Source organism: Sphaerodactylus townsendi, linkage group LG01 (genome assembly GCF_021028975.2).
Source record: "Sphaerodactylus townsendi isolate TG3544 linkage group LG01, MPM_Stown_v2.3, whole genome shotgun sequence".
NCBI lineage: Eukaryota > Metazoa > Chordata > Lepidosauria > Squamata > Sphaerodactylidae > Sphaerodactylus > Sphaerodactylus townsendi.
The window spans coordinates 63,375,975-63,389,060 of record NC_059425.1 but is presented as its reverse complement, the minus strand read 5'-3'; the positions used below and the strand labels follow the sequence as shown (position 1 = coordinate 63,389,060).

Here is a 13,086-nt window from a genome sequence, read left to right as displayed (position 1 = left end):
GTGGATAGGGCCTGCAGAAAAGTTAATAAGGCGGCCGCCAAGGTGGTGCTTTCCCTCGGGGGAGCGGTGGCAGAACACTCCGAAATCACCCGGGACGTCATGGACCTTTTCCAGCCGGATGGCGTCCGCCTGTCCCAATGGGGCATGGACTTGTGGCTTCAGTCAGTTCAGTTTACCCTTCGTCGGTGGTTAGATTTGTGACAGGCTCAGGCTTGAGGAGCTTGGGCGGTGAGCTGCAAGGGTGGGCAGCTCGTGGCGGGTTTGCAACGGTGTCGCACATCTGGGGAGAGAACGAGCCTTCCGGCTGGGGCTCCCAGGCTTGCGCCCTATGAGGGCCGGGGGGGTGGGGCGGGCAGGCTGGCGGGCCGGCAGGCCGGGCCGCTGCCCGACACCCCAGGGAGTGGGGTTGGGTTGGGCCATTAGGCGGCCATGGGCTTAGCCGGTGCCCGACACCCCAGCGAGCACGGGAGGAAGACGGGCTGGGGGCGGCCTTGGGGCTCAGCCGGTGCCCGTCTCCTCAGCAGGGGCGGGAAGTGTGGAAGCATTCAGGAGTATGATCTCTGGGCTTCCCTTCCCGCCAGTTTCCCATTCATTGGGATGTGATGTGCGACCCGTTTGCCGCCCAGCTCTGATGTATATAGTTCTTGTTTATATGTTTGTTGTTTAATAAACGGGCTGCGGCCCATTCCTTTCCAGCCTGTCGTTGTGGTGTACTTATTGAGCGAGGGAGTCTCACCATCTACAGCAACTGCATTCACACACACTACTGGGCACATCCATGACTCTAAACGAAATCTAACACAGGGATCACCAGCAGTTCTGCCGCAGTTCACCGCAGCGGCCTATGTGGGACATAAGGGGTGATGCGGTCCCATAGGTATGAGGGCCCCATGCCGCGTAAGGCCTTAAAGGTCAATACCAACACCTTGAAAACAGGTATATGTCAAACTGGGCGGGGGGGAGGGGGTGGGGAGCTATGTTTGGCTTTTATTGCATCGTATTTTTTAAAAAAAATATGTCTCCATCATTGTACTAAATAAGGTTTTTTCTCTCTTTCTTGTATTTCCCCAAGTACCAGCCTAACATTTGAAAATGCACATGTAAAGGCCACAAATCTCCCTGGGCTTCCAAGGTAGCAGGTTGGTTATGAATCTTGTGAGAACTAGAACTTTGGATCCAAGGCTGTGTAACCTGAATCTTAGTTCTATTCTAAAATAGTTCAGTTAATCTTACCTGAAATGACACTTGGTTGTTGACTGCTGGATGTACACACCTTTTGTGTAATAGCATGTTCTTTATCATTCAAAGATTCTAGATTAGTCTCTTGATAATGTTTCCTACAATAATCCTTTTCGAAAGGAATTCTCAGGCACAAGTTTACTTCAAACAGTGGTGAATAGCCTTCCTCTCTTTTCAGTTGTCTTCTCACATCTTCCAGTAACTAAACAATATAATTGTAGAAATATAATTTATATAAAGATAAAATTTACAATTGAAATGGACATTTTATTACATTTTTTTCTTATTCAGATTGAAATAGTAGAATACAATTGTTCAGTGCTGCAATTAGTATAAAGTCAGTTATGGAAAACTGAAGTGTTTCGTGCTTAACAACAACAAAAAATCAATATACTACAGGTCCATTGGCTCCCTGGACAATAAAGAATTCCTGGGATTCAAAATTATACTTCTACCAAAACTGGTCTATGGCTCTTCTAATCAGAAAGGATTATAAAGGTTCCTTGTTCAGCTAAAATTATTTCTCATCTGGGTAAACAAAACTTAATGGCCCATGGACTGAAGGGGCTCAGAGCCCTGCCCCTTCACTCCTTTGTCCTGGTGCATTCGTGCTGGTAGGCCGGTTGATTGATCCATCGAAGGATCGACGGATTGGGAGATCGGGTCTCTGGGTCAGTGCGTCGACGCAGCAGGGAGGCAACGTCCTGCCCGAAAGGAGGGGCGGCGGATCGCGAAGCACCATCTCCTCCAGGAGAGCGGGCGTCGCCGCGTCCTCCGGCGGCTTTACAAGTCCAGGCGCCGCGCAGGGGCTCGCGCCCAGACAAGGGTTGAAGCAGTAGACACCACTATTTATGCTGTCACCTGCCTCATTGGAAGATGGTCAGTATGCCCACCTTGTAAGCGGTTGCTATGTCCCTTGCCCAAGACCATAAGGGGAACCCTTTTTGGATCATGCAGGGAGTCCACCCCTGCATAACTTTGGGCTATGTTCCCCAACCCAATGTCTAAATATCACAGGAGCTGGTCAGCCAAACTTGTCTGACTCTAGCACCAGACCGAAGGATGCTGCAGTATTCAAAGCAGTTCACCTCTGTGATCCCTTAGCAGCTACATATCATTGCCTTCACTGTAGAGGTGCACTATCTGGCCTGCTGAGGCTGTCCTGATCATGATAAGTGCCTGGGTTCTGAATTACTTCAGTCCATGGACTTGTGCCGCTTTGCTGACCTTCTTTTGTGCACCATTGATACTTCTGGTGTCTCACCTATCCCACCAATCATGTCTTTTCATCTGCTCAGACCAGACGTTCTAAATGCCCAGAAACATCTGCAGGCATCTCTCCAGATCAGTCCATGCCATACATGACAGGATGAGAGCCACCTTTCTTCCTAGATTGTTCTCATCCAACCAAAGCTCTATAATATCTAGTGGCTGTGCTATACAGAAATCAGAGGATGGTATCTGGTCCTCTCAGCCCATGCTCCTCTGGATCATCCATGTAAAATACAGTGTTCTTCCTAGCCCCAGCTGGGACACTCAGTTTCCCAAATCAGTGAGGTCTGTCATGTTTTAGGTTAGGGAATTAGCAGGGACAAACCTTGCGCTCCAAGACGAGGGGTAACAGGGATTGTTTCCACTTATGCTTTCCAGGAATTTTTCCAGGGCACCTGAAACAGCACCTGAGGCAAGCAGTGAAACTGCCCATTCCCAACATCCAACACCCATCTTCTAGTTTTCAGGAGGTGAATGGGGCAAGATAAGGCTTTTTTTCCCCAGCAAGGCTTTTGGTTGGCTATGCAGATTTGTTAAAAAGTTGCCTTGGCAGCAGCTGTGTTACTGAAGCTGTGTTACTGAAGTTGAGTTGCAGCAATCATAACCAAAAGGCCAAGCATAAATTATGATGTACCAGAAGGACCCTATTTGGAAGAGAGTGGCATCTCTATCCACCTAAGCCAATCCTTGGGGTCCCTAGCAGTGCAGTGACAAAATGATGGAGCCTATCTTGGGCATTGGCTCAGTGTCGCTACAAGGAAAAAGAACTATGTCTGAACTTGTCTCCTTCCAAATGCTTGCACAATCCTTCTCTGTGGAAGTAGTTGAAATATTTTAGGATCCCAGTCATGATATAACCTTTATGCACCATTTAATAGTTAGATTTCCTTTTTGAACTCAATTTACCTTATCTATATCTCTCACAGTGACGATTTCACATTGTGTTTCAGGTTCTTTTGAATGGCGCAAGGGTTCTTGAGTTGCCTCTACAGAACACTGTTGAAATATCCTCTGATGTCTGTTTTCTATATGAGATAAAGAAAGTGCTTCTTCTATTGTCTTCTTATATAGTCTAGATATGTGAAAAAATGCTAAATTATATTTTTAATTTAGGCCAGTATGTGCATATGTGTATAGACATGTGTGTACATACAAATACATACAGCAAGTTAATTCCCAATAAGTCTTAGTAATTGATTATTTTAATAATTAAATAATTAAATCATAATCATACTACAAAATTGTCAAATAGTCAAAAGCAGCCCCATAAAGATGAGCAACCAAAACTAGTCCAGATCTTTTTTGTCTGAAGGAAAGGCAGAGTCCTAGGACATCCTCAGGAGCCTAGCAAGAGGGACAGGAAAAAATCAACTGGAGGAGGGGGGGACAACTTCAGGGTGATTATCAAGATGGTCCTGCTCCTGGTAAATAGCGACTTTGTTGCTCGCTCGCTCTCAATGCCTAATAAAGGTTGTTATTATTATAATTAAATCCACGCCCTTCAGCATAGGTTTAAAGGGAGAATCTGAGGTCCCCAGTTTAAACATTGAAAGTGATGCTGTTTCAGGGTGGGGGGAAAACAACCCCAAAATAGCATCACTTTCAATGTTGTTTAAACTGGGAACCCCAGATTCTCCCTTTCAGGTGGATTTAAAAAGAGAATCTGGGATCCCTAGTTTAAACACCATTGAAAATGATGCTGTTTGGGGGTGGATTCCAGCATCACTTGTTTGGGGGGGCTGGATACAACACCATAAAATGTTTTCATAACAGTAATAAAACATTTTGAAAGCATTTTGAAATTGTTTTCAAAAAATATTTTCTGCTGTGTGGCATGGCCTATTGCTGTGTTCAGATTTGTGAGTTGGAGCATGTTCTATAATGTGATGGTGACTTTGAAATGACCTGGTGGAAAAAATCATTGTTTGGTTATGGTGGGGGAGGGTGGCTGCCCATGGGGGGGCATCAAACTCAGGTTTTGCCCAGGGCTCCAGTTTGCCTAGGTTGCCCAGGGCTCCAGTTTGCCTAGGTAAGCACTGCACCAGGACCAATGTCATTGAAGGGGTCCTCACTGAGGTGAGGTGGAAGGCTCTTCGGAGGCTAAAGCTCTCCCATAGAGTGCCACCTTCAAATGCAATGCTCTACCTTGCTGTGCTTTGGGAGTCAAGTGACACAGGCCTTATAAGCCGCTGGTTCATGTGCCCATCCCAAGTAGATTAGGCATTCTTTGTGTGGGCCAGATTTTGCTATCTTGACCTGCATGATGAGCACTTTTTAAATAGAGCTGCATCCTTCTTGGGCTCCATGAGGAAGCCAACAAGAAAGAGAAATTCAACAAAAAACCAGTCAGAGGAAAAATTCCACAGGTAGAGAAGAAGCTTCTTTCCTCCCAGATGAAAAAGAGGAACTGAGGGAAAGGCACTCCTTTCCCTCTCCTCACATGACTGATTGGATAAGAAGGTTCCCAAGGGGAGTGAGTGCTCCTTAGAGAGATAGTTGGACAAGAAAAAGCTTTTAGCTCATTCTGAAGCTGGCCCTGTGCTTGCACAGTCACAATATGAAATTGCACAGAATACCCATGAAGATGAACTGATGGATCAAAGTTGTAATAGTCTCTCTTCTATCCATATCGCATAGAACCTGAATTACAGTGCTTTATCCCAAGTACAGTTTACAGATAATTTAATGATCACCTCCATATGGTCATGAATTGGGATTATCTTTTGTTACTGGCACAGGTGACAGATCAGTCAAAACCGGTAAACTGTACTTGGGATAAAGCACTGTAATTCATACTGACAGTACATCACTCCAAATATCTGGATGGCCTTTCCAAGTGGCTTCATGTAAGTGATCATTATTAGAGGAATTGGAAGAAAATGGTGGGGAACTCTATATGAATATACACATTTAAATTACATTTTTTATACTTTTGTGTCTTCCCTTTTTCCAAACAAGATCAGGAATACATACATATTCTACAGTTAATTATCTTAAAATGTGGACAATACTGCTTAATTATTTCTTGCTATTTTTAACATTTCAGTTAGTGGATGCTTATTGTAATCACCCATTCAGTCAAGGGGTGAGCAGCAGTGGTGTAGTGGTTAAGAGCAGGTATACTCTAATCTGGAGAACTGGGTTTGATTCCCCACTCTGACACTTGAGCTGTGGAGGCTTATCTGGGAGACTAGATTAGCCTATGTCCGTGGTGGCGAGCCTTTGGCACTTCAGATGTTATGGACTACAGTTCCCATCAGCCCCTGCCAATTGGCCATGCTGGCAGGGGCTAATGGGAATTGTAGTCCATAACATCTGGAGCGCCAAAGGTTCACCACCACTGGCCTACGTACTCCAACATATGCCAGTTGGTTTACCTTGGGCTAGTTCAGGGATCTGCAACCTGCAGCTCTCCAGATGTTCATGGACTACAATTCCCATCAGCCCCTGTCAGCATGGCCAATTGGCCATGCTGGCAGGGGCTGATGGGATTTGTAGTCCATGAATATCTGGAGAGCCGCAGGTTGCAGACCCCTGGGCTAGTCACAGCTCTTCTGAGCTCTCTCAGCCCCACTTACCTCACAGAGTGTTGTGAGAGAGGAAGGGAAAGGAGATTTGAAGCCCCTTTGAGTCTCTTTACAGGAGAGAAAGGGGGTATAAATCCAAACTACTACTCCTCCTCCAAATTTCACTCCAAAAATTTGGTCCTAAAAATTATTTTTATAATTTGTAAAAAAATAGCAGTCTGTGTTTAATCATGTCATGGCCCAACCAGATGCACTTGAACTCAGGGACTCTGAGGTCTCTTTTGATGAGAAACCAGATGATGATCCACTCACAGCTGGCAGCATTGAAGCTGCAGGAGCAAATGGGCCCTGTAGAGTCAGACCCACAACTGGAAATTGCATGGAGGCTGTAGGATTAGCCCCTGAGCCAAAGCCAGGGACAAGCTCAGAAGCCCCTCAGCCTCCTGGTAGCAGGGCAGCCACAGAGACTCTAGCTTGCTCTCCCCCTGCTTCCCCTTAACATGTGAGCAGCACTGAAGACAGCTGTGTAATGACCTGCAGGGCTGAAGGAGGAGTGCTTGTTGGCAGTCCTGCACCATCCTAGCCTCAACAGCAAATAGGAGTGTTTGCAGGAGCAGTGCTCACACAACAGCCAGGTGACAGTTCTCTCCAGATGCTAGAGCAGCTCCCTATGAAAAGTGGCTGGGAAACAGAAGGCAGCATGCAAGTAACAAGTCAGCATGCTGCTGCCTGAACTGTGTTTTCTGTCTGTGTATTATTTTCTTCATGTTGACCTTGGCCTGGACCCCTGAATTTGTGTTGTTCAGATTGCCCTTGTTTGGGCTGACACTTGTAAGTAGGAACTACCAGTGTTGACCTTGGACTGAATTTTGACTACAGACTGTGTGTGAATGACAAATAGCATATGAGACATTTTACTATCTAATACTATCTAAAAATACTATCTAAAATGGACAAAAGTAACCTTATAAGATCTTCATTCTTCTTCTCTTTTGAAATTGTCACACTGTTAGAACCTTTAAATATGTCCAAAAGGAGATCTAAAGCATTGTGTACAAGTTTCCGGAGTAATTCTTGGAAGATTCGGTCCACAAGCTGAAGAAACCTACAAAATTGATCTATCACATGTCGCCATTCAGCTATCTCAAAATATTTTGGTTTCTCTGCAACATCATCTTGAGAATGATGAAAAAGCCTTCCTGCTCCCTTCATTTCTGCTACCTATAACATTTAGCATGAGTAAATTAGGAAAATGAATCAATGTATTTCTGAATATTGTTTCACTAGATAAAATATTTTGCTATACTTATTCCTCATTATCAGATTGTCTTCAATTAAAATACTTGTTCATAGAAAAACATTTTATTGTCATAGCAAAACTAATAATATTGAGATCATGTATGCCCATGTGTGGTTGCAAGTCAAACATTTATATTCCAAAAACCTTACACTTAGAAGGAAGTTTGCTTTACTGAGTATGTGTGTGTGGATGGGCAAAGGTAAATATCATGTAAATGAATTATTTCTGTGTTCTAGAAAGCAAGGTTGTACTTGCCTGTATTTTTCTCTGAATGGTCTTTTCTGCAAGCACACATGGGACCATGATTATGCAGGCCAGCAACAGAGAAACATTTTTAAAGCTTTCTAGGTCTTTTCAGAAGACTAGGAGAGATTGTCCTCCCTTTTGGTGCAAGTTGGCATTCTCCTGCCCATAAAAGCCTCCTTGTTCAAACAGCTCACAGTAGGAAAAGGATGGAGAGATGTGTGCCCACAGAGATGACCACTTGATGAACAACAGTACAACCCTGCTTTCATCATTGTGGTTTCTGTGAGGTCACACATCGGAGAATAGCGAGCTCACATACACAAGGAGGTCAGCAAAATGATGGTTGTAGAACTGCTTTTCACACAACCGCCTCATTCCTGGAGTACACACTGATGACAAGTGTTTGATGGAGATCAATGGAGAGGATCGAATATCTGCCATACAGATGCTGTCTAAGAGAGCGTTCTCAGGGAAGGCTACAGAAGAACAGGGACCTGGCAGAGTAAGCTTTTATCAAGAAAGGGCAGTCATCATTCGAAACACTGCAAGCGAGTCTGATTGTGGTGCAAAATGCTTTGTGCAGAAGCTCCCTGTCCCTTACATGGACCAGAAAAACATACTAAAAGATGGTTCTCCTCATTGAAGGTCTTAGTGCTGTGTAAATAAAAAGGAAAATATATCTTAATGTACTGTATGTAGAGAGTGCATTCTTAGTCCCAGGCAGGAGAAGGAACAAACACAGAAAGAACAATTTCCTGGGACATACAGAAGAAAATAGAAAAAGGGGAATAGATAGCAGTCTTTGAAGTAACATTTGAGGGTAGAGGTGGTATCCCTGATGAGATAGTCCTCTGTTGAATTGGCAGTTCCAGCAAAGTGTATGGTTCTGCAATGTTGCATGGCTCTTTACCACAACAGAGATGCTTCTTTCAGCAATGTGACGGAGCCTGTGTCCCCTTGTTTGTTCATATAAAATTTTGCTGTATTGTCTGTACTTATAAGGGCATGCTGTTGTCTTCCATGTCTGGGAAAATGCCACTGTTTGAAAGTCTGGGCAGGAGGACTTTGAACTAAGCTTGCTTCAACCACTTGCCTGATTCCCTCTTCTGACTGCAGTGGTCATTACTCACAAGAATCTCCCCAATCCTCAGCAGAAGGTTTCTGAGGTACACGGGATTGAATGGGATGGGAAGATCTTTTGCTGCCAACTCCTTCAGTTTGCACAGCCACAGGACTAATATTATATATAAAAATATATAATATTATATATAAAAATATTATATATAACAACTAATATTATATATAAAAAACAAAAGATGCTAAAATAATTACCTTTAAAAATGTGCTTTTAATTGCTTTAATTACTTTCTCTTTAAATTTCTGAAGCTGATGGAGTGCTTGTTTGCTTTGTTGATACTGTTTCTCACAAAATTCATCCAACGTATATGTGTGATTTGTGTCTATCTAAGAAAATGAAAAGAAAAATATTAGAGATACTAGAAATTTTCCTGAAAATTTCACAAGTTTTTGTGTCCCTTTGAATCACTGTGTTCATCAAAGGAGCCCAATAGCACCAATTGCATGAGAACTCAGTTTGGACCACCCAGTATCCAACCTCTCCAAAGACCTTTGTCCTGGGCAGAAGGGAGGAAAAGACCAAGACCAGGGAATTCACACCATCTGAAGAGACTATCAGTTTCTGCCATTTTTTATTGTTTTGCCTCTTCATATTTTAAATTATAAAATCTGCTGTGCTGTGGCTGCCTTCATGTAAAAAGGTACATAACCAATAAATATCTCCAATTCCAATCTTGGAATCATAATTATACCAACATAATGTATTCTTTGTATTTTCTCTATTTAATTGTATGCTTTTCTAACTAAAATGTTTAATTACATAATAGTCTAGTATGCTTAACCACATAACATTAAGCTATGGTAATATATTTATTAAAATATTTATGTCCTGCACTGAAATTTGGTATTCAAGGCAGTATATTTGTGATGTATATATTTCAATATTAGGAAATTTTATATTTTAAAAAACTGAAATTTTGTCCTATCACTTTCAGTATACCTCCTCTCACCTTAATAAAATGAATTGCTTTGACTTCAACAGATTTATAAGTTTTGGTGTTAGATGCATCGTTGCACAATCCTTGGATATAAAGCAAGCAGCTTTGAAATGTCTCATCGGCAAAAAATAGCTGTTCATACATCACTCTTCTAGAAACAAAAACAGCAGTCCAAAGTGTACAGTGAACAGAATGCTCCCCTTCACAGTAATTCATTTTAAGACACAATCCCACTGATTTCAGTACCACGAATATCACATCTCAAGATCATGGTACTATCTTTAATCATTATGACTTAAATTTGAAACACACAGCCTTTGTTCATTTCCTTTGCAATGAAACAGCTTCTAAAGACTCTAAATTGGCTTTTACAGTACATGTATTCAGAAGGTTCCACATGAGCAGTTACTGAGGATGTCTCATAATGTCTGCATATTCTTATCGCCCATTCCTGAATAATGGTTACAGTTACACTGTGACACATTCAAAGCGCTCCTAAGCCTCAAAAGAATTCTTCTAAAAGGGAACCTAAATGGAATGGGGTGTAACCTATTGAGCTGCTTTAAACATTTGTTTTTATAGGGGTTTTTTCTCAGATGGAGAAATTAAAAATGTAATATCGCCAATAAATAGCTGTGGCTAGAATTGGTTATTTTTGTGAAATATTTTATGAAATATTAAATTTCACAAAACCAAAGACAATATAATTGTGGTTCCTAGTTCATCTCCTTGTACTATCATTAGAAGCAACCTTTTTTTACAACATTGGTTTAAATGGAGCCATTTCTGATTCCACAGTTCCACTTGTTCTTTTTCCTTTTCTTTTGTGACTAAATTCTGCTCGTGCAACTGGGTTCTCATACTTTCCACTACACTCTCCTTGTATTCCCCAAAAGCCACTGTGATAGGTTTAGAGGTGGCTGAGAATAACATACAATATAACTTGCAGGGCTGAAATTGGAAAGAGGAATCAGTGGAAAATACAGACCTCCCAGTACAAACTAAAGTTCTTTTTGCTCACACAAGTAGTCTGTTAGATTCCCAACCACAGCATTTACCCTAGCACTCACTTGCTCTTCATTATTTTTGATCTCTTAACATTGGTTTTCCACTGAATAAAGTATTTTTTCTGTCTGGAAAAAAAATTCAACAAGACATGGAAGATCATGCAATCATTGATTATTCAACTACATTTTTAATTAACAGGAAAAATTAAGATACTTTACAGCTAATAGGTTAAAACATTCTGACGTTCTGTTTACAACTCTTCTGTACTGTCCGTTTGTTGGGCTTGACTCTCTGCAGTATACACCAGGCACTCACTTCTTAGAATCATAGCATTCCATGTATCAAATCAAGAATCTGAGCAAGAATATGGTTTGTGTTTAACACTAATATATGTAATAGAATGCTGACAAATTGAAAGCATCTCCTCAAACTGCTCCAATTCATTGAGTAACACAGTAATATCAGCTTGTAAATTCATTGTGTGGGAAATAAGCTTCCAAGTGAGCAAGTTAACTTCCGAGACCTCCTGTTCAGCCCAGCCCTGCTCCTTCCACACCTGCTCTCTGTCTTGGTATCACCACTTACAAGCCAATTGCCCACAGACTTGCACTTAAACACCTTGCCATTTAAAGGCTATGCTCCCCTTTCTAGTCACCGAGTAGACCAACATATTTCTTTGCATGGTCTAAAGGAGTAGGGTGAACTGCTTTCTCACCTCTCTTCCCTTTTGGTTATTATGGATCTAACAGGCAATTTAATATGTCACACAGGCGCAGAGGCGGAGCTACAAGGGGACCAGGGGGGCAGCTTGCACTCTCACCAATGCAATATCCCTTCAACTTGCATAGAATCTATCATTAAAGATAAAATTATAAAACATGTAGAAAAGCAAGACCTGCTGAGAAAGAGTCAGCATGGCTTTTGCAGAGGCAAATCCTGTCTTACAAACTTACTAGAGTTCTTTGAGGGTGTAAACAGGCATGTGGACAGGGGTGAACCGGTGGACATTGTCTACTTGGATTTCCAAAAGGCTTTTGACAAAGTTCCTCATCAGAGACTGTTGAGAAAACTCAGCAATGAAGGAATAAGAGGGGAAGTCCTCCTATGGATTAAAAACTGGTTGAGAAACAGGAAACAAAGAGTGGGTGTAAATGGGAAGTTCTCACAATGGAGAGATGTCGGGAGTGGTGTCCCCAAGGATCCGCTTTCTTTAGAGGACCAGTGCTCTTTTAACCTATTCATAAAATGACCTGGAAGGTAGGGGTGGGTAAGGCGTGGTGGCCAAGCTTCCTCTGCAGATGATACTCAGGAGAATTATGCTTAGGGTTGGTAGAGAACCACAAAGGATTGTGAGAAGAGCTCCAAAGCGGACCTTTGATAAATTAGGGCGAAAGTGGGCTCAGAAATGGCAAAATGGCTACAGTTCAATGTAGCAAAATGTAAAAGTGATGCACATAGGGGCAAAAAATCCAAACTTCACATACATACACGCTACAGAGGGTCAGTGTGCTATCATCAGTCACAGACCAGGAAAGGGATTTAGGCGTCTTAGTTGATAGAAGTTCCATGGGAATGTCAACTCAATGCATGGCAGCTGTGAAAAAAAAAGGCAAACTCTATACGCTGGGGATCATTAGAAAAGGAATCTGATCATAAAGAGCTGCAAAGATTGTCACCGCGTGCCCTTTCTTATATAAAAGAAGTGGTTAGATACGCGACTTGGAGATACTCTGTGTCCAAGTTTCTGGTCAGCGCGCATCTCAAAAAAGGATATTGAGGGAGATAAGAAAAAAAGAAGTGCAGAGAAGGGCAACAAGGATAATTGAGGGACTGGAGCACCTTCCCTATGAGGAGAGGCTGCAGCGTTTGGGACTCTTTAGTTTAGAGAGGAGGCGGCTGAGGGATATGATTGAAGTCTACAAAATTATGCATGGGGTAGAAAATGTTGACAGAGAGAATTTTTTCTCTCTTTCTCACAATACTAGAACCAGGGGGCATTCATTGAAAATGCTGGGGGGAAGAATTAGGACTAATAAAAGAAAACACTTCTTCACGCAACGTGTGATTGGTGTTTGGAATATGCTGCCACAGGAGGTGGTGATGGCCACTAACCTGGATAGCTTTAAAAGGGGCTTGGACAGATTTATGGGGGCGAAGTCGATTTATGGCTACCAATCTTGATCCTCTTTGATCTGAGATTGCAAATGCCTTAACAGACCAGGTGATCGGGAGCAACAGCCGCAGAAGGCCATTGCGTTCACATCCTACATGTGAGCTCCCAAAGGCACCTGGTGGGCCACTGCGAGTAGCAGAGAGCTGGACTAGATGGACTTTGGTCTGATCCAGCTGGCTTGTTCTTATGTTCTTAAATATCTAAATGTGCTATCATGTCACCTCTTAACCTTCTCTTCACCACACT

At 42.5% G+C, this 13,086-nt stretch overlaps 1 protein-coding gene across 1 annotated transcript in view; it reads right to left on the bottom strand.

The window, feature by feature from the left end:
* Positions 1-13,086, bottom strand: part of DNAH14 (dynein axonemal heavy chain 14) — a 306,182-nt gene that overhangs the window by 274,700 nt on the left and 18,396 nt on the right. Inside the window, 3 exon segments of the mRNA XM_048504880.1 lie at positions 7,003-7,259; positions 8,950-9,048; positions 9,672-9,810. Coding sequence (XP_048360837.1) covers positions 7,003-7,259; positions 8,950-9,048; positions 9,672-9,810 — 495 coding nt within the window.